At 42.6% G+C, this 21,896-nt stretch overlaps 1 protein-coding gene across 3 annotated transcripts in view; it reads left to right on the top strand.

Annotated features, from left to right (window-relative positions):
* The window catches only part of LNX1 (ligand of numb-protein X 1), a 189,412-nt gene that overhangs the window by 160,416 nt on the left and 7,100 nt on the right, over positions 1-21,896 (top strand). For all 3 annotated transcript variants that reach the window (XM_052641810.1, XM_052641809.1, XM_052641811.1), the window contains 4 exons: positions 1,627-1,998; positions 15,439-15,573; positions 19,064-19,241; positions 20,238-20,466. In XM_052641810.1, coding sequence (XP_052497770.1) covers positions 1,627-1,998; positions 15,439-15,573; positions 19,064-19,241; positions 20,238-20,466 — 914 coding nt within the window. The remainder of the gene's footprint in view (positions 1-1,626; positions 1,999-15,438; positions 15,574-19,063; positions 19,242-20,237; positions 20,467-21,896) is intronic.

Here is a 21,896-nt window from a genome sequence, read left to right as displayed (position 1 = left end):
ATATATTTCCTGTCTGACCCTCAGATGACAGTTTCATCCTATCCCTTCTGGGTTGCTGACAGGCCAGCTCCTAACACATTATGTGCTATTTCTCTGGCAAAGAAATTCTTATTTTTTTGGAATAAGAGGAAAAAGAATTTGAAGCAGTTATTGTAGAAACACTGATATTCCCACTGGCCTCTGAGATGGAGTACGAGGCAGGGCCCGTCAACCTCAGGGGATGATTGGCCATGCAATTAGCAACACTCTACATGGCTTCCCTCCAGTTCTATGGAAGCTATGCTGCCTGGGAGGGTTGCATAAGGAAAACATTTTGATTCTTGTGGCCTTCAGCTGGCACTTGCAAGCAAAAAAGCTGCCAGGACTGTTTAGCAGGCGACCCTGACTTTCTCTTGGCCCGGGTGTGATGGGGAAAGCTGGACATGGGATAAGGTGACAGAGCAGAGAAAGGCCTTTGAGCTCACCTGCGCTTGAACAAAGGTTCTGAGCCTTGTCCACACACGAAGGAGCCTCCGTGCATCCCTGGAGATGCAGCAGAGGACGGGCAATTGCACGCGGCAGGCAGGCCCGGGAAAATCTCACTCCGCGACTCTTCTAACAGTTGGCTGCCGAGTGCGAGAAATCTTCCCAAACCATAGAAATTCAAGAAGGTTGTTTCTCTTCTGTGGGGCCTCCTTCCTTAAGAACAGTGCAGTGCTGCTGTGAAATTATTTTCTTCCCAAGTAGTGACCACCACTGGGGGCCGAAGCCTTGAGGCTGGGTCTGCCTAGAGTAATTAAAACCAGAAAGCCCCACACAGCATCAGTCCCACAGATTATTAGTGAGGCACAAATGAGTGGGCCGAGCTGGAGGATATTTAAGCAGTTTAATAAGGGGACCCAGGCTTTCAGTAAAAGAGCCTAAAACTTCCATTTACATCGGTTCATTTGAAATAGTACAGAGATTTTTTTTTTCTCTTTTATTGAGAACATGGGCAAAAGACCTTGTAGGAGACTGCCTGGGGACTTCACAGATGTACACACTGTCACACACATTCACACACTTGCCAAAACACAAATACATGTATGTACACATACATTCTCTGTGTCACACACACACACACACATACACACACACCAGTGAAGCCTAGAAATTCCAGTACAGGTGACCTAGGGAGAAAAATTCATTTGGAGATGTTTGGAAAGGAAATGTCAGCTCAGTTTTACTTAAATAGCACTTTAACATAATCATTAATCAAAAATTTTCTTTTCTTCTTTGGCCTTCTCCCACTTTTTCTTCCTTTTCCTTCCTCCCTCAGCCAAAAAATAAGTTTAGCAAGCAACAGCAATGAGGGTTAGGACCATATAATTAAACTTGAGGGCCTATGTAAGGACAGGGCTGAGAAAAGATTCTGTCTGCTGAGACAGAGAGTTGAAAAGGTGTGCAGGTAACAGTGGAGGAAAGCTGGGTTACAAGTCCTGTTGGAAGATGGAGTATTTGGGCATTTGGACAGGGAAGAAGGGGACAGAGCAGAGTGGTCCTTTAGGAAGGGCCCTGGTGGGTGTGCAGGCAGGGCCTTTTAGGCAGGATTGTGGCAGGTGGATCTGATGGCTCGGTGGCTCCAGATTCGAGGTCCCCTTCCTGCAGGTCAACGGGATGGACATCAGCAACGTCCGACACAACTACGCCCTGCGCCTCCTGCGGCAGCCATGCCAGGTGCTGCGGTTGACCGTGCTCCGGGAGCAGAAGTTCCGGAGCAGGACCGACGGACAGCCCCTGGATACCTACGGGCCCCGGGATGACAGTTTCCACGTGATCCTCAACAAAAGCAGCCCAGAGGAACAGCTTGGAATAAAACTGGTGCGCAAGGTGGATGAACCAGGGGTGTTTATTTTCAACGTGCTGGACGGTGGCGTGGCAGACAGACACGGCCAGCTGGAGGAGAATGACCGTGTGTTAGCCATCAACGGGCATGACCTTCGGTACGGCAGCCCAGAAAGTGCAGCTCATCTGATTCAGGTAGGTCACAGACGAGTACGAGATCCTGGTCAGAAACTGCCAGCATGAGCAGGACTGCTCATCGCCTTGATCCACCTACCCTGTTTCTACCCCCGGTAACACGCAGTGCCTCCTTTTCAAGAGTCAAGAGTGAAGGGCCAGGTAAGAACATTGCTCCAGCAAATGATGTGTCTCAAGGTCATGGGCATTCTGTTAGTGTTGCCAGCCATCCAGTCTGACTGCAGGTAGACCCATTGGGCTCTGTTGCAGCCTCACCAGGTTAAGATCACTCAGGGTCAGCAGGGTTGCATCATCCTTGTACCCAGTATGGTAGTCACAGACCTTGGGGTCACGCAGATACACTCTGAGGACATCCGGTGTGCTACTCACATAGAGGCTGGGCCATGTGCCTTTCATGATCCTGTGGATCAGAGACCATGGTAGGACTGGCTAAGTTTGAGCCCCCTCTCCATGGCTAAGTCCAGCCCCTTTCAAAAGCCCATGGGAACTCAAATATGAGCCTAAGGAAGCCCTCTGTAAGAGAGACATGCAAATTATTATTACTCAGGCAAATAGAGCTCATGACAGCCTGACATTGGTTCAAACTAATTCACGCTCCTGACAGGCATGATGCCACCAAGCCCCAGCATGCATCTTGTTAACTTCAGCTGGATGACCTTGAGTTTTTGTTGTTGGTTTTCTTTTTAAATTGAAGTATAGTCGATTGACAATGTTGTGTTAGTTTCAGATGTACAGCAAAATGATTCAGTTTTACATGGATATATATACATGTTCAGTTCAGTCACTCAGTAGTGTCCAACTCTTTGCAACCCCATGGACTGGATGTGTACCTATATAGATATATAATATATTTTATATATGTATAAGATCTATTCTTTTTCAGATTCTTTTCCCTTACAGGTTATTACAAAATATTGAGTATAGTTCCCTGTGCTGTACAGTAGGTCCTTGTGATTTACGCGTTCTACGTATAGTGGTGTATGTATGTTAATCCCAAACTCTTAATTTATCCCTCCCCTCTCCTTTGGTAACAATAAGTCAGTGGATTTATTTCTGTTTTGTAAATAAGTTCATTAATATCTCTTTTTAGATTCTACATACTAGCAAAATCATATGATATTTGTATTTTTCTGTCTGACCTTACTTAGTATGATAACCTCTAGGTCCATCCATATTGCTGCAAATGGCATTTTTTAATTCTTGGTTTCATGAAAAAAGTAATATTTTTAACTTTGCTGAGTAATATTTCATTATACATATACCATCTTTTCTTTATCCATTCCTCTATCGATGAATATTAGATTGTGTTCATGCCTTGATTATTATAAATAGTGGTGCTATGAACATAGGATTGCATGTATCTTTTTTAATTATAATTTTCTCCAGACATATGCCTAGGTGTGGGATTGCAGGATCATATACTAACTCTTGTTTATTTAAGAAACTTCCATACTGTTCTCCATAGTGGCTGTTACCAATTTACATTCTCACCAACAGTGTAAGAGGGTTCCCCTTTCTCCACACCCTCTCCAACATTTATTTGTAGACTTTTTGATGATGGCTATTCTCACTGGTGTGAGGTGATACCTCATTGTAGTTTTGATTTGTCTTCCTCTAATAATTAGTGATGTTGAAGATTTTTTTTTCATGTGTCTGTTGGCTATCTGTATGTCTTCTTTGGAGAAACATCCACTCAGATCTTCTGCCCATTTTTGATTGGATTATTTGCTTTTCACCATGAGTTTTTCTAATATTCACTGAGCTTCCAGCTTTATTCCTAGAGACAGGCTTTGTTCTGGACTCTTATATTCTAACCCTTCTGTTTACTTCATTTAGCCAAAATGTATTAAGTTTTTGCTTCTTGCTTAGTTCTGGATTGCGTTCAGAGAACAGGGAGATGATAACCTCTTAGGCTGCTCTTCCAAAGGAGCCCACAGTTTAGTAGAGAGGTGGGTTTTTTCTGAATGACGGCCATGTGGTGTGATAGTGTGTCATGGAGAAATTAAGCGTGGTACTGGTTCAGACAAAGGAGAGATTTTTTTACTTAGTGGGGTCTAGAAATTCTTCACAGAGAAGGAAAATCTTGCACTGGGATTTTGAGGGATCAGAAGGGGTTCTCTAGGTGGTTGAGGCAGAGAGGGTCATTCTAAGGAGATACAACACAAAAGAATGCTTCCCCCAAAGCCAGGTAGGGAAATGGTTAACACCTGGAGTGTGGTATACACTTTTAAAAGCAACAATAGATAAGGTAGGAGTGGTAGCTAAGGGCCAGATCATGTAGAGTTTTATAAGTCATGCTAAGAAGTTCAGACTTTACCTCTAAGGCCATGAGGTATCATTGGAAGGGTTTAAGACAGAAAGTGACATGATTTTCTAGAAAGATCTCTCTAGAGGCAGTGGAAAGCTCATAGGAGAGGGACAGGAATGGAGGCCTTAAGATGTGTTTCTGGTTATCCATACATCATGTCAGCTTCCCCTTGGTGGGTTAGAATGAAGAAGTATTCATTCTTCAAGTATATATAGAGAGAGTCAGCAGCAGTAGTTGAGTGGACCTTGTATCAAAGCTCCACAGAGGATGACAGTCAGAAGACAGAGCCTCCCCTCAAGGACTTGATCATCTCAGTACAAAACAAATCTCCCTACCCTTGGGTTCCAGTCATGGAGTTCTTCCAGGTGTTGGCAACTCTTTTCACTATCATGTGTGTAGTATCTTATCTCTGTTTTTTAGGAGGAGAACCAAGTAGTGGTTGAAATCATTGTCATTTTAGATGTGGAAAGCCTGAAGCAGAGGGTGCAAGGGGACTTCCCCTGCTTCTTCCATCCATCAGGACAGGAAGGCTGCATGGTGCTTTGGCCCCTGATCTGGGGCTTTTGATGGTGTCTCATTTCCAAGGTCATTCTCAATCTGGTGGATGCCCATCTGCCCTAAGGGGCCTGATGTCATGCCCTGTGGAGCCGATGAAGAACAAACCAGAGTTACAAGAGGCATTTCCTTCTGGAGTTTATGTCATCCATTCCCAAGTTCACATGCCCAGTCCCAACTTTTCTGAACACCACCCTTACATGGCCAATTGCCTACTTGGTATCTCCATCTGAATGTCTGAAAGCCATCTCAAATTTAATATTCAAAAGTGAAACCTTGGCCTCTCCACTCTCCACCCCTTGCCAAACCTGCTGTTCCCCTCAGTCTTTCCTTAACTCTAGAAATGACAACATCATTTATTCAGTTACTTAGAGCAAAAAGTATCTTGACTCTCCTCCACATCCCCTGCCTGTAATCTATCTCACCTGCAAGGCTTCCATCAGCCAGGCTGCCATTACCTTTAGTCTGGGCTGCTGTAAGAACCTCTTAACTGGTCTCCTTGCTTCCATCTCCACTCTCATTCAACGTTTAGAATGACCACTTTACAGAGTTAATCCCACTATATCACTTTCCTGCCCTCAGCCATCCAGTACTTCCCAAGACACCTAGATTCAAATACCAAATCCTTCCAGTGCCCAGCAGAGCCATATAAGCTGGTCTTTAGTTGTCTCTCCAACCTCATATCTTAAGCAAATGGGAGGATTTCTGGTATTCTCCCCCTTGTTTAGCCATGTTCTTCTTAACATTGCCTTCTTTCTATTGCTGCTCCTCAAGCATTTTAGGAACTTTCTCAACCCAAGGCTGATGATCTTGCCTCTCTGAAAGACTCTTCCAGATATCTGCATACTCTTGCACTTCACTCAGGTCTCTCTTCAAATGTTACCTCGGATACACCTTCACTGACCATCCTGCTTAAAGTAGCATCCCCTACCCTCAATTCTATATCCTCTAATCTTATGTGCTACTAACAAATTATTTGATTAATACCTGCCAATCTAGCATAGTATAGTATAGTATTTTATCTCGAGCAATTAGAGAAATGTCTGGTAGTAAGAGACACTCAATAAATATTTGAATGAATAAACTTAGCAAGTTATGTTGTTGTTCGGTGGCTAAGCTGTGTCCAACCCTTTGCAGTCCCATGAACTGCAGCACACCAGGCTTCCCTGTCCTTCACTATCTCCTGGAGTTTGCTATATAATTCACACATTAATTTCATCTCATAGGGATATTTTTTGTCAAACCATTTACTGAAGAAAAAGCACCAAATCCACTTTTACATTATTTTTCCCCAAGGTAAAAGTCTTTTTATCCCTTTGAATTTGTTCAGTTATTATTGGTTGAGCACCTTCTAAATGTCAAGAGGTGTGTAGGACAATGGAGAACGAGACTGACGCAGTCCTGGCCTCGTAGAGCTTAGACTACATTCCCATCTCTCCCCAAATACAGTCAAGTCAGCACTGAGCAGGCAGTCTAGCCTGTATGTACCAATGGGTGAGAACAGGAAATAGACAATGTTTATGAAAATATTAATCCATGGAAAATGAAGAGCCCTGCTTTTTTTCTTTATTAAGAAACTGCACTCTCAGCATGCCTTTTCTCTTTAAAAAGCAGACTCTTGGGTGATCATCAGTTTTTTCCGTTATACTTGTCAACTCCCTCTGCAGGTCAGTTTGTGCAGCTCACAGTCTAAAGATCACCTGCCAACTATCCTTCGCAATAGACAAAAGAAAAACTCCCTTACTCATGTCACTTGGAAAAATCTTGATTACACATGGCATTCGACTTTTGTAGATTAGTAACAGAAGAGGAAAAAATTTTTTCCCTGAGAACGTTAACTTATGAAATAAAATCTTGCTTAACAGTGGGATTTCCTAAAAGAGTCTTCTGCTTACCAAACAAAGCCAATGTGCTTTGTAGGCAGGGGAAGAAGAAAGGGGAAGAAAAATTGGGCCAAATGAGTTGGAAAAGAAATGGAAAAAGTAGAATGCTGAGCAAACTCAGTTAAGTAACCTCAAGTGTGGATTTTATTCATGAGATACTTGTAACACACACCCGGCTGGGGGGATTAAACCAGATGCCCTTCAAAAGTTGAGAGTCAAATTTCCAACCAATCTTTGGCTGCACTGGCCTGGTGTGTCCACTCCATGAATCATGTTTGTCTTGCAAAGAAATTCCCAGACAACATGACCTTTTGGTCATGTTTTCACCCACAGTCCCACGCATTCTACCTTTTTCTACATTATTTCAGGGAAAAGTTATTACAGAGAAGCCACAACTGTTTTAAATTTGACCAACTTTACATATGTAGAGCCCTAACCTTGGCTTACTCAGCAGAAGCCCTAAGTACCAGACCCCAGAGTTAGGCTGAAAGTTGATCGGCTCTTGGAGAGAAACCCGGTGGAGATGGAAGCTTCAAATATGAGGCACTTGACTTATTTAGAACTTAGTACAACTTTATTTTTCTCTGTTGTCAATTTTAGCTTTTTGAGCACCATGACTAGAATCTCTGCATGTAAGGGACAACTATCTGGTGTCATACCTAAAATAATAGAACAAAGAAATATGGCCAGAGATCCCAAACCTGGAAGGTTCCACATATATCCATCCAGTATTCAATATGAGAATGATTTCTGCTGAGAGTTATACCTGCTTTGAGATGCTCTCATCTACCTGCAATTCTGAATCCGTGAATCTAGGAGTTCAAATGTATACATAGTTAATAAATGAAGAAAGCAATGATGGATTTTAAATTCGAGTATCTCCTTTGTGCCCTTTTTTCTTAGCCAACTTACCATACTTGATGCAGAAGCTGAAATAATTCAAAACCATTTGCAGAGGTTGTGATAAGATGAGCTCTCATTAATATAGGTCTATGTGATTTTCTTTCCCTTTCACATGAATTAATGTTTAAGTGAGAAGTTATTTCACTAAAGAGCAACTGACAACCAGGTTCTTCAGACTTTCTAGAAGGATATAATAGGCTTTTAAACAGATTCAGAAATTAAATAATAATGGACTACTCACATTACCTACACTTGTTCTAAATAGGTGGTTCCAGTTCATGAGCTTAGGGGCAGGACTTTTGTCCCCAGGAGCCAGTAAGAATTGCCAATAAAATAAGAGTTCTGTGTGTGTATATGTGTTTTACAGATTAGTGCAGCTAATATAATCCCTATTTAAACAAATTTTCTTAATGTGGCATGGTAGTAAATTTAAAGCACATAAGACTAAACAGTATGTAGATTTTTAAAACATTCTTCTTGAGCTGAATTCTTAGCGTCCAAATGACTTTTAACACAAAACTCCAGGTTCCATGTGTTCATGGTTCAAGCATGACTTGAAAAACTGTTCAGTTTTTCAACTCAGAATGTTATGAGTGAATCTTCTGCCTAGCCACACTGCAAATATTAGGGGATCTCGAAACTTCACTATCCTTCCCCAACTCTCACTACCCTTCCCCACCTCTCATGTCTCCACACATGATTTTGTTTTGTTTTTTATTATTGTGGAACGAAATCAATCAGAGTAACTTCCAGTTGCCATAAAAGAAATGGCGTTTGAGGACTTAGGTCATTCTGCTGAGGTTCAGGACCTAAATTCTTATTTTGACCTTGTCATTGACATCTGTTTGACCCTGTATAAGTCAGACTGTCCATTGTTAATTTCTTAGCACTTAAAAAATACACTTCTGGGAACATAAAGATGTACATGGAGCTAAAGTCTAGTGGGAAAAATAGATCAAATTGCTGTGTCAGATCTCCTCTTCTACCCTCATCAAACCCTAAGTTCCTATTCATCACTTTTCCTCAAAGCCTCCTTAATCTCCTTTTTTCTTGGCACAACTCTGGTCACCCTTAGCTCAAGTGGCTGCCGCCTGTCTAAAAGACATTCACAATTCTCTTTAGACTGTGCCAGGCTTTCTATGTGCCAGGAGCTAAAGTCTCGATGGTGAATTAGTCGACATACCAGATTTGCCTTCACCAAGCTCATGTTATAGAGAGTAGCAATTAACATTGCCCCATGAGCTCAACCCAGAGTTGTAATTCTGGAGCCCCCAACTTATTGCCCAGTGAGAAAGATTTCCTTTAACTTTTTTATTCAAGCATGGTTGATTTGCGATGCAGTTTTAATTTCTGCTATATAGTAAAGTGATTCCAAACTTCCAAACCCCTCCCTTGGCAACCACAAGTGTGTTTTCTGAATCTGTGAGTCTGTTTCTGTTTCTTGGATTTATTTGTGTCACTTTAGACTGCACACGTAAATGATATCATGTGATATTTGTCTTTCTCTGTCTGACTTCACTTAGTATGATCATCTCTAGTGCATCCATGTTGCTACAAATGGTCTTTTTCATTTTTATGGCCAAGTAATATTCCATTGTATATACATAACATCTTCTTTATCCATTCATCTTGTCAGTGGACCCTTAGGTTGCTTCCATGTCTTGGCTGTTGTGAATAGTGCAGTTATGAACAGGCAGGCATGTATCTTTTGAATTATAGTTTTGTCTGGATATAAGTCCAGGAGTAGGACTGCTGGATCATCAGTTCAGTTCAGTCGTTCAGTCGTGTCCGACTCTTTGCGACCCCATGAATTGCAGCACGCCAGGCCTCCCTGTCCATCACCAACTCCTGGAGTTCACTCAGACTCATGTCCATCGAGTCAGTGATGCCATCCAGCCATCTCATCCTCTGTCATCCCCTTCTCCTCTTGCCCCTAATCCCTCCCAGCATCAGAGTCTTTTCCAATGAGTCAACTCTTCACATGAGGTGGCCAAAGTATTGGAGTTTCAGCTTTAGCATCAGTCCTTCCAATGAACACTCAGGACTGATCTCCCTTAGGATGGACTGGTTTGATCTCCTTGCAGTCCAAGGGACTCTCAAGAGTCCTCTCCAACACCACAGTTCAAAAGCATCAATTCTTTGGAGCTCAGCTTTCTTCACAGTCCAACTCTCACATCCATACATGACCACTGGAAAAACCATAGCCTTGACTAGATGGACCTTTGTTGGCAAAGTAATAGGTAGCTCTATTTTTAGTTTTTTGAGGAACTGCAGTACTGTTTTCCATAGTGGCTGCACCAGTTTACATCCCCAGCAACAGTGTAGGAGGGTTTCCTTGTAGGGAGACATCTTTCTGTTTCTCAGCTCTTCTCTTGCTCACTGGCAGAACCTTCGGGCAAGGATTTTGTTTCTGTACCTCACTGTGAAGTATGTTGCTCTGTCAGCAGGAACAGCTGAAAACTGTTACTTTGCTAGCATATCAGTGGGTAACCCTGTTCGGATGCCTCCTATTGCCTGCATGGCTGTGTATGGTCTGTGTGCCACATGTGATCTCAGAGGCAGGCTGCACTGCTGTGATGTATTCACAGCAGCATCTTGGGAACCTCCCTGTCATCTTTCAATTAAGCAGCAATAACCAAGACAGACACCTGTGGAGTTCTTGGCCCCATGGAACAGAGACAGTCTTTATGCATATGTGAAATGACAAAATGGGAACTCCATAAATGAAGTCCTGGGTGCAGCTGGTCCATCCAAAAACAGTTTATTCTGCTGGTCAGACTATGCTATATCTTCTAGGTCTAATTCTCTTATACACACCCAGCTCACTTTATTAGAGTGAGTTCAGAGTTCATGTTTTTGAGGCGACTTGTTAAATATGAAAGAAACTAGAAATCCTTGACCTGGAAAGGAGAAGAGCTAAGGGAAGGTCATGAGAGTTATTTTCAAATAGGCTTGTCACATGGAAATTGATTGGGGTTGCCTGAGAGGACATGGCTAGAACCAATGGGCAAGCAAGAGAAAGACAAATTTAAATTTGCCCTAAGGGCAAACTTGCTAATTAGTGCTGTCTAAAAATGGCCTGCACCACCTTGGGACACAGTGACTTCACTGTCATTGGATGCATTGAAGCGCACACCGGGTTACAACATGGCAAGGAGTTGGAGGGGAATTGAAGCAGGCTGCCCATCAGTCAGTTCAGAGTCCCCTGTGTCAGGCTTTTGTATAGAATGATACTCTGCAGCATTGAGGGGGCAGGAGTGTGGTAACTCTTGAGATTTTTTGAAGCTAATATGTCAATGCAATGACCAAACCCACACAAATTACAGTTTACCAAATATTTTATTTAAGCATATATGTATGCTAAAATACGGGCTACCCCAGTGCAGCGGTGAAGAATCCACTGCAATGCAGGAGTCACAGGAGATGCAGGTTCAATCCCTGGGTCGGGCCGATCCCCTGGAGGAGGGCATGGCAACCCACTCCAGTATTCTTGCCTGGAGAATCCCATGGACAGAGGAGTCTGGCAAGCTACAGTCTATAGGTCACAAAGAGTCAAACACGACTGAAGCGACTTAGCATGCACACATGTATGCTTAAATATGTGTGTGTATAAATATATATATACATGTGTCTGTCACACATATTAAGCAGCAAATGCTAGTGTGCATTTGGTTTAACTCCAGTGTTTTGGACATGAATAGGTAGAGAATTTGGCTTGGTCACCATACTTTTAAGTACAGGTAGTCTATCAACTCTTGCTCTGCCCTAACTAGCCTCCATATAGACCATGCCACTGTGGGTCAGTATAGAGTCCTACTCTGCTCTGGGCACAGCTCTGTAGAACATCTGTCCTGGCCCCTGGTGCAGTGGCATCTTTGATTTCCACCTCTCTACTCTGTGAGTCTGAGTGAACTCCGGGAGTTGGTGATGGACAGGGAGGCCTGGCGTGCTGCGATTCATGGGGTCGCAAAGAGTCAGACACGACTGAGCGACTGAACTGAACTGAACTCTGTGAAGAGCCTGGTCCTTGTTGCATCCTGACAATCAACTGAAGTGCGTTTTGTAGAAAAAAGAGCCATTTCCAAGCTGAACACAAAGGAAGATGCTTGCCCTGGGAAACATCAGAGTAGCACTCTCAGACTCTTCTTCCTTCTAGCTATGAAGGATGGGATTGTATTATTTTAAAATGGGCTAAATATAAATGAGGCTGCTGGACTGTGCTTGCCTTTTGTGACCTCTGCTTACTCTCATCATATAAACATGATTGGCAGCTTTGAGTCAAATCTCAAAAGAGCAGAGAAGTCATTAAATGAAACAAAAGCAAACAAGCTTTTCTATGAGAAATGCTATTCAGTTTTAGCCTTCTGGTTTTCTCTGAATATGAGATTTGTCCTGTTTTTTCAGCTAGGAGTAATTGGTCCCACTTCAGGAGACTTTTATGTATGTTACTCATGTCTCCTTCTTGGCACCTGTTTCAGACTTTTCCTGAAGTAGGACAACCCCCTGAGGGCAGAAGCCTTGTCCCCAGGGCTCTTAGAGGCTAGTCTAAAGCAGACACCTGTCAACCATGGGGACAGAATGTTTTTCGAGAGGCCTGCCAGCAAGTGGAGGTCCACAGGGGGGAAGGTGGAGGCCATTAGAATCCCTTCCCCTTAACCAAGGAAGGGAGAAGAGAAAGTTAAGGCTTCGGTGCTTAGAATAGAAAAAATACGGTATTGCAGTCAGACTGTGCAGCTTATAACCTCTATGTCCAGAATTTGTCTGGATCAAAATTTAGACTGTTTAAAGAAGAGAAGGGGCTTGCTTCCCTGGTGGCTCAGAGGTTAAAGCGTCTGCCTGCAATGTGGGAGACCTGGGTTCGATCCCTGGGTCGGGAAGATCCCCTGGAGAAGGAAATGGCAACCCACTCCAGTATTCTTTGCCTGGAGAATCCCATGGATGGAGGAGCCTGGTGTGCTACAGTCCACAGGGCGGCAAAGAGTCGGACACGACTGAGCGACTTCACTTAAGAGGGAGAAGAGAGGAGAGGAAAATTACCTCTAGCTTGGTCTGTTACTTGAGTTGCAATTGTTAAACAGTTCTTTTGCCCAAATTACAGCATCCCAAGAGATGCCAGAAAGAAGCAGGGCCCTCTCTTCTTTTGAGAGTTATTTAAACAACAGGTCTGCTGCCCACCTTCCTCCTGGCACAGATTATATGGGTATGAAATAAGCAAGTTCTTGCCATTCTCTCCTTCATTCAGTCTTTCTATGATCCCCCTCCTTCTCCCACTCATCCCACATTCACACTACATTCAACCAGTGGAAAGAAAGGCTATCTGGTGCTAAGGGCTGTTTCTCAGCCCTAAATCCAGCTGCTCCTGAGAGTTAAAGCCAGGATAAACACATTAGCCCATTTTCCACCTTCAACTTCAAATACTTGGAAAGAAAGAGCATCAAATAGCATCTCTCTGAGAGCAATTTATAAGGTGGCTGGTAAGAGCCTGGGATCTAGCCTTGCAGGGAATTTATTTCCAAGTAAATTGATACCAGGGTTATTTATTGGAGTGTTATTTCTGCCAGAGCCGGCATTTGAAAATCCAGTGAGAAATTCATGCTAGAAAATGTGAATTAAATAGCTCTTACAGGCTACTCCTTGGCATTTGGGATATTGCCTAGTGAGTTGATTCAATCTGTCTCTGATTTTCTCAATTCTTATTAGGTGCTTAGGCCTGCAGCTGCTGCTAGTCCAGATTGAACACAGCACAGCACGTGGGCCTAGACACAAACCTACCACCGAGATCTTTCAAAACGTTGGAGTTTCCCTGAAGATAAAGAGCATATTTGGACTCAGCAGCTGAAGTTTTGACTTGAATGTTTGCCACTTCTTATCTTTTAGTGACTTTTGCTTCAAAAGGTTCCTAGAGATAACCTCATTTGGATAAGTGAGGCTTACAGTATAAAGAAAAAGCTATTACAAAATCCTCTTCCAAGAATTGAGTTTAGTTGGCTAGTACCATAGTTCTTCATGTCAGCTTACTTCACTGTTGTTTCCTGGCCTTGTTATTTTTATCCTGGTCTGACACAAGCTTTATATATGATGAGAAACACCAGGGAATTCGAGATAGGCAAATGAGCAGGGGAGACGAGTATGTAAGTGATGACTGGGCAGAGCAGCAGAAGTGATGATCAAGCTCGATATGAAGGAGAGGGAGTGAAGGACTTAAACTCTCTTTGTAGGGTTTTCTACATGTATGTGTAATGAGTCATGCTGGCCCACCATCCACCATGATGTTTACAACAGGCACTGTACTTTAGCAGCTGTTTTTTAACATTCATCTAATTTATAACCACCCAGCTGATGACCTCTACGTTTCTAAAGAGTCCTGAGATATTAATAGAAGAATGTAAAGCCACAAAGTTTTGGGCTAGGCAACTGTAGGGATCTGATTTCATTGGTGGGGTTCTCATTGCTTAAGATTTTAAAACAAGGTCCTAGTTCCTGAGAGTGACTTACAGGCCACGGGAAAGAAGAGGCAGAGAGGCACTCCCATTGTCTGAGCTCATGGAGAAGAACATGGACTTTCCGTGGCCTCTTTTCATGACCTGACTTGTCCATGGTCTGAGAACCGTGTCTGTGAAGGAAGAGGGCAGGTAGGCCGCTATCCACCTGTGCTGTGATGCTGGTGGCTAGGGGAGGGGATGTAGAGGGAAAACGCCTAGAACTTAGTCTTCTCTTCTCCACCTCCCTTGTCCCCAAACCTAATCTTTCCTGGTTTCCAATCCAATCCAGCCATGCCTCAGCCACAGTCAGCTTTTATTCAAGTGACAGGGAGGTCAGCAGGCTCCTTCAGCCTGGGCCATCAGGGAGCCTTGTTAGGTATGTTTCACAGGTCCAAGGTTTCCTCTATCTCGCCTGCAGGTCTGGAACCTCTGTAGTCAGTGGTTCTAGAATAATGACCCCATGTGTTCTCAGACACAAGTGAAACTCCTCAGCGGCAGAGAGCCAATTGGTAGGTTTATGGTGTGGAATCAACCTTCCTAATAAGCTGTGCAGCTGCTCTTTGTCAGGGTACATAGCAGAGAGGACTGGTCAACACAGTTAGTGACTGTCACATTTAAAAAAAGGATCAGGGCAAAGGGCTTTAATCAGGCTGTGTTAGAGCCTGCTGTCATCCTCAGATTTCTGAAATGCTCATCCTTTCCAATACTCACATGTTTGAGGCTGTCACTCACAGGATTCGTATTCCTGCAGTGGTAGTGTTGCCATCACCAACTCCATTTTCCTTTCCTCTTTACCTTTGGTCTTAGACCTTGGCTCTGGGATTTGAACTAGGCTACAACCTTACACAGCACACTCTGTTCTAGCTGGAAAGTTCTTCAGTCATGGCTTGTGTGCAGTTCATTAAAAATAAGTTAGCAATGCCCAACAGTGTCTTTTCAAAGACTGTTGAATGAGTCAAATATTCCTTAGTTTCTCCCTTTGAAGTGATGTTCATTACCTAAAGTATAGGGATAAAGGAAATAACTCAAGTTCTGGCCAAATTACAAAGTGGGTATAATCACGGAGAATGTGAGAAATCATTTTTTTCCATAAAAAAGGTAAAACCTTGGGGAAAAATGGATACAGGTATACGTTGACCGAGTCCCTTTGCTGCTCACCTGTAACTATCACAACACTGTTTATCGGCTGTACCTCAACACAAAAAGTTAAAAAGAAAAGTAAAACCAGACTCACATCTCGGTAAGTCATCGGTGCTGAATGTTTAGGATGGAAGCTCCAAGTGGCTAACGCCTGTGTCTCATCACGCAGGCCAGTGAGAGGCGTGTTCACCTCGTCGTGTCCCGCCAGGTTCGGCGGCAGAGTCCTGACATCTTTCAGGAAGGCAGCTGGAACAGCAACGGCAGCCAGTCCCCGGGGCCAGGGGCCAGGAGCAACACTCCCAAGGTGAGGCCCAGCCGGGATATGTCCACTGGTCCTGCAGGGAGCTCTTTCTTGGGAAGCCTACACACTTGAACATTTCTAAGTGTCATCTCTGGACTTCATCACTTAAACACTGTTTGACTTGTCTTGTAAAACAAAAGCCCTAAATCCCATCTTCGCGACCTGGCGAGATAACAGGTGTCTCCTGTCCGAGGAGGGGGAAAGGTACAGGAGTGTTTTGAAACTGGATCGTGAAAACCAGACCTCATATGGGGACCTAATTTCTAGTCTAAGCCAAATGGATGTCTTATTTTTAAAACAAGCATTTTGTTTAAGGATGGTTCCCATTCACGTTGAAATGAGGAAGGTGGCTTGGTTTCTGGCTTTTGAAGTACCCAACCTGCCTGAAAATGAATGATTCTCTGCTATCTTTTTTTTTTTGCTGCACCACAAGTCAGGCAGGATTTTAGTTTCCCAACCAGGGATCAAACCCATGCCCTCTGCGGTTTGGAGCATGAGCGTTAACTACTGGACCACCAGGGCTGTTTCCCCCTTCTATTTTTAGTGTGTTTATTTTTTGCAAGAATACCCAGGAAGATAATAAAAACATTCAATTCATGTAACATTAGGGAGTAGTGGGGATTGGGACAAATTAGAGAGCGTATGCCCTTATGGTTTTCAATTCCAGAAAAACTTTAAAACACTGTGGATGAAGCAGAATGCATCTCTAGGCAGAATGCCTCCTTCAGGTCAGCAATTTGTAGCGTCTTTAAGTGAGGTGACTCAGGCCAATGTGTACTTTTGTCTATGGCTTTTATTTGAGGGAGTACTGTACCCTCCCCATTTGGATGGGTATCTAAGTAACACAAACCTTGCTTAGTCCTATGCCTTGGCTTGGCATCCTACTGTGATGGCAATGAGTTTCTAGCTGTCATTTCTCCTGAGACCTGGTTTCATTAATCACTTGTCACTAAACTCTTATAGGTAGCCCATTCTTCTTGCAACAGATATTAGGAATGCCTACATTCTATATCGGGCTGTATTTCAGTTTGGAATCACTCACAAGTTTGAGTTTTTGAGCAACGTATGCAGATTTTTTATTTTGGAATATCTGTTTTGTATACTGTTAACTACATAGCCTGCAAGGCTACACCACCTTGCCTTCCTCCAGCCAGCCAGCCAGCCAGCCATACCCCATAAATCCATAAATTTTAGGTTTGTTTACAATAAGCAATCCAGAAAAACCAAGTACCTCCTGCTAAAACCTTTTATGGATAATGACTACCTGGTGTCTTTTTGATAATAAATACCATTAGTGTTTAAGTTAAACCAATGGTATCTGTTAATGGAAAACTGGCTTATTAGCTCAATTATTTATTTAAAGTTTTAGTGTGAGTTAACTAGACCATATTATATTCTGGTTCATTAAACCACTAAGAATGTGGCTTCCACCAGCACTGTGGCTTTATAATCCCTTCCACCTAACCATCATGAATCATGGAAATAGGGTAATCTGATCAAATTTTTGCTGCAACCTTCTGTCATGTGTCCAGTTTCTGGAAAACATACACAACAGACTGGCCTAGTGGGAAATTGTAATTATTTTCATTTTAATTTATAGTTCTATCTGCCTTCTGAAATGTCCCCTCTCTCTCTCTCTCACCTACACACAGTGGTATATTTAAAACATGTAGACATTTGATGATTTAGTTTTTCATGACCCTACTCAAGTGTTTTTTTTGGTTAGGAAGTAATATGGCTTTTTTAAAGCAGGCACTTAATGATTCAAAGAAATACCAAAAGAAGGGAAACCAAGATTTGTGAAATAGAGAAGTTTTTAGGCAGTTGAAAAGCTAAAGGACGATTGACAGTATGGTTACCTCTGTGGGGAAGAACTAATGCTTACCTACACAACCAGTCTCTACAGGGCACTTCAAAGTTCTAAGGTTTATATAAACACACCCCCGATGTTAGAAGTACTAATTGCAGCATATACCTTGCTATAATTATTAATTTCCAATTTATTATTCTATTACGATCAAAAACAAGGTGTGCCAACTTGCAGTTTATCCATCCATTTATTCAACAGATGTATACTTATTGTCATCAATGTGTTAAATGCTATGCTCCGTGCTAGGGATACACTCACATGGCATTACTGTATATAATAAAACCATTACAAGAGACATGGGTTATTTAAAACCATAGGAAATCATGAGGTAATAAATGCGCAAAAATCCTAGGTTTATCTTGCTTCATAATGAAGCATTAAAAATTGATTCTGTGCATGCAAGCATTAGTTCTGTATTATGAAAACCATCAAATTTACAGAAGTTTGAGTATAGCCATTTGGTTTACTGAATACATAATATATTCACAGAGTTCAAAAGATGGAAAGCATAGTTTCTCACCTATCCCTGCCCTGCCCAGTACTCACCTCCACCACTTTTTCTTTCAGAGATCCTTTATGAAAATGCAAAAGCTAATACAAGTTCTTATTTCAGAAGCACGCTTACATTTTGTTCTGTGACGTGATTATTTTTGTCAAATTTAAAAAATTTTTATTTCTTTAGATAGAACTATCAGCCATGTTTTGAACCATAGACCTCCTTGAGGTTTGATCAGGTGTTATATTGATTTGCAGTGCACATGCTGACTTAATCTGCTTGGTCACTGCCCAAGCAGGAAAGAGAATAACTTTTTAGAAAAATATATATTGATATATATTCACTGATATATATTCCTTGACTCACTCTTAATGCTTTCAAGATAATGTTGCGTATGGCTTTGATGTTTTTAGTCTTGTGCTGTTGAATCAAAATCACAATTCTCTTGTTTTAGAAGGTATTCTATTAATACAATGTGTATTATGCAATGTGTATATTTTATGTAATAAAATTAAAGGGAATAACTGCACATTTTTTAGAACGCTAAAGTAAGAATAAAGTTGTCAGCTGGAGAAAACCCAGATATTGGTGAGTTTTTAGAGCACAGTATCTATGAAGTTCATTATTTTTCTTTGTGGATTTCTGTGATTACCTGAATAAATTAAACTGAGGCCATTTAATTTAAATATGGTTACTCTTAACTTAGAAAAAGGTGCTGATCTTCATGAGTGACAAGCGTTTCATGAAATGCTGACTCACTATATCAGGAATAAATGAGTCACATGAAAAATTTTGGGTGCAGTTCACTTTGTATGCTTAATATTTCTCCAGTGGTCTCCACCCTATTCGTCTTTCCATTTTTTACTTCTCTATTTGAAATGTAAATGTTCCGAGTCACCCAATGGCATTTGGGATAATGTAACTGTAGTGAGGACCAAGTGAGTTCTCTGCATCTCTCTCCCTCCAACTCTTCCCCCCTCCCCGCCCTTCCTCTCTGTAAGACAAGAACCTCCATCACATTTATGCAACTTTGGTAGTTTTTGTATGTAAGCAAGTCAAACCCACTTGTGAACAAATGTGCTATATATATATATATAATTTTTTTTTTTTTTGGTCTGTGCCTTTAGCCCCTCCATCCTGTGGTCACTTGTCATGAGAAAGTGGTAAGTGTCCGAAAAGACCCTGGTGAATCACTCGGCATGACCGTTGCAGGGGGCGCATCACACACAGAGTGGGATTTGCCAATCTATGTCATCAGTGTTGAGCCCGGAGGAGTCATAAGCAGAGATGGAAGAATAAAAACAGGTAAAAAGTAAAGAGACTTAAGGAACTAGGGCAGCAGAGTGTTAAAAGGAATTAGGGTGGCTTCCTGGATTAGCTGTTTCCAGAAATTAACGAGGGAATGTAAGGGTGATCTGGCCAGGACATCTCTTACTCATTGACCATAAATGGTTTGAGTGTAGTTGCTGGACTGGGTTTCACCCCTCTTGGTTCATGTAGTTTGATTGTGGGCCACGTTGCTTGCTGAGAAAGTGAGTACCTGCCAAGGATGCCAAGCATTAATGGGAAGAACTGCAGTTATGAGCAAGCTGCTTCTATTAACTGGAGTAATTTGGTTCTGTTCATTCTAGATTCTGTGATTCTTTGCTAGAATGACCAGTGATGAAACTGTTTGTGAATTGTTTATTTATGGGTTGGATAGGAAAATGATTTGAATGAATATTAAGTGAAAATACCGAGCCAGATACTTGTTCGTCGGTGAAAAGTGTTTCACTACTTTAATCTTAATGTGATCTAGGGTACTCTAAGTAAAGGAAAGAGATGTCCAATCTCATGGGAAGCTTATTTATTCACTCAATCTGTATTTATGGGGTGTCTACTACATGCCAGGATCTGTGTAAGCTTTTGCCACCTTGCTCTGCCTTTGTGCTAAAAATAAAAGGGGGTGGGAGAGGGCAGGGAAGAAAAAAAAAAGGTTTTCTCTGATTAGTGAATGTGACTATTTTGTCTTCCTCTCATTCTCCCTCTCCCTTGTCTTCCCTCCCTTCCCCCCATTCTAAAGGCAAGAGCCAAATACCAACACATACGTTTAGAAACCGCCCCCCCCACACACAAATTTATCAACACCTTGCAACATGCACGCTGCTCACAATTTGCTATGTGAGAACCAACCTCACGTCACCAGGGTGTCCTTTGCCCTCACGTTTCCGCATCCCAGTCAGCCCTGCCCCTTTATCCTCTCCAGCAGAAGTTCCCATTTGTAGCCTCACCAAGAATGGCTTCTGCTTCTCTGGCCCCTAGGTGATATTTTGTTGAATGTGAATGGGATTGAACTGACCGAGGTCAGCCGGAGTGAGGCAGTTGGTGTATTGAAAAGCACGTCCTCCTCGGTGGTACTGAAAGCTTTGGAAGTCAAAGAGTATGAGCCCCAGGAAGATGACAGCAGCCTGGCAGCCCTGGACTCTGACCACGACACAGCCCCACCCAGCGACTGGTTCCCCTCGTGGGTCATGTGGCTGGAATTACCGCGGTGAGTTCCAATGTGACATCCTTGGGGAGGTGTGGGAGGGAACAATTATAGTTCGTAGACCAGTTTCACTCTCGGGCTGATTCAGGGCAGTTAACAGTCTTAATGAGACCCATGTGTGATTGTGGGTCTATTTGAAATAATTCATCTTCCCTTTTGTAACTGAAAACACAGTAATCCTCAGGCAGGAATGAAAGCTTGAATATGGGCACTCCTGTTGAGGAGCTTACAGGGCTGCCATGTACAGTGGTGTGGGTCATACATGCAGCAGGAAGCCCAGCCAACAGGGAGAAGGGGCTTGTGTTCACACACCCTGGAGCCATGGGAAGGTCCCCTTTTCCGAATTGGCTAGCGGCAGCGCTGGGAACTTGCAGAGGCAAAACTCTTCCATGGCTTCCCCTCTCCAGCTTTTGGGTGGCCCTGGCTAGACACAAAGCGACGCAGCAGCACATTTTCCTTTTGCCCGGATGCTGGGGCACGTGCTGATTGAGGGTCTGGCTCAGATCACCTCTCCTTAGTTCCTACTCTTATAAAGTTCTTGCGCAAGCCTTCAGGAAGTGGCTGCGTTGTCATTCCAGTGAGACGTAACTAGAGCCTTATAGGGAAGCCAGTTAAGTGTTTTAGTTCAGGAAAAGATTTGGGAGCAACCTTGCTCAGGGCTAGATACAGAAATCAAACATTCACAGGACAGATAAATTTGAGGTTTGCTCACCTGCATCAGAGTGTGAACTCTTGGCCTACGAGAAGGATTGCCTTAAAAATCCCAAATGTGTGATTTCAGTGTTAAACATGGGCGTTGCTGATGACAACATGCTGGCAGAGGATTAAATGAATGAAAGTAGGATGTTTGGTTTGAGTACATTTGCGGGGTGGGAATAGGTTGGCCTCTAATTTTTAAATGAGGTTTTAAAAAACAACCTTATCTTAAATACAAACCGGGATTCCTTTTTGAGCCTTCCCTTGATAAAATGTTTTTTACAACGAGTACGTTTTAGGTTGAAAATTGAGCATTGAGTTTAAAAATCTTTAAAAATGTTAAAACTGAGCCTAAGTGGAAGAGAGTATTAAAGTTATATTAAAAAAAATCTAAGCCTGCAGTCTGCTAAAATAGATCATTTTGAAGTATATTTGTACTTGAAAGCTATGTCATACAATTGAAGTTCCTCGTTCATTCATGTAAAGCAGAACAAATGTGAGATGTTTTTTTTAGTCCAAATACAACCAAGTGAATAGCTTTCTCTCCCTCTACCTTTTGCCCCTGACCTTGGCACAGCACTTACCCCCTTGTTTTTTGTGGCACTGCTGGCAGGAGCTTAGTTCCTCCACCAGGGACCGAACACACCCCGCTTGCAGTGGAACTGCAGAGTTCTCATCACTGGACAACCAGGAAGGTCCCTTCCCTGCTCTTGCCAGAAGTCTAACCTGAGCTTTGC

This window comes from Budorcas taxicolor, chromosome 6 (genome assembly GCF_023091745.1).
Source record: "Budorcas taxicolor isolate Tak-1 chromosome 6, Takin1.1, whole genome shotgun sequence".
NCBI lineage: Eukaryota > Metazoa > Chordata > Mammalia > Artiodactyla > Bovidae > Budorcas > Budorcas taxicolor.
The sequence above is the reverse complement of the archived record's forward strand: the minus strand, read 5'-3'. Positions and strand labels throughout refer to the sequence as shown.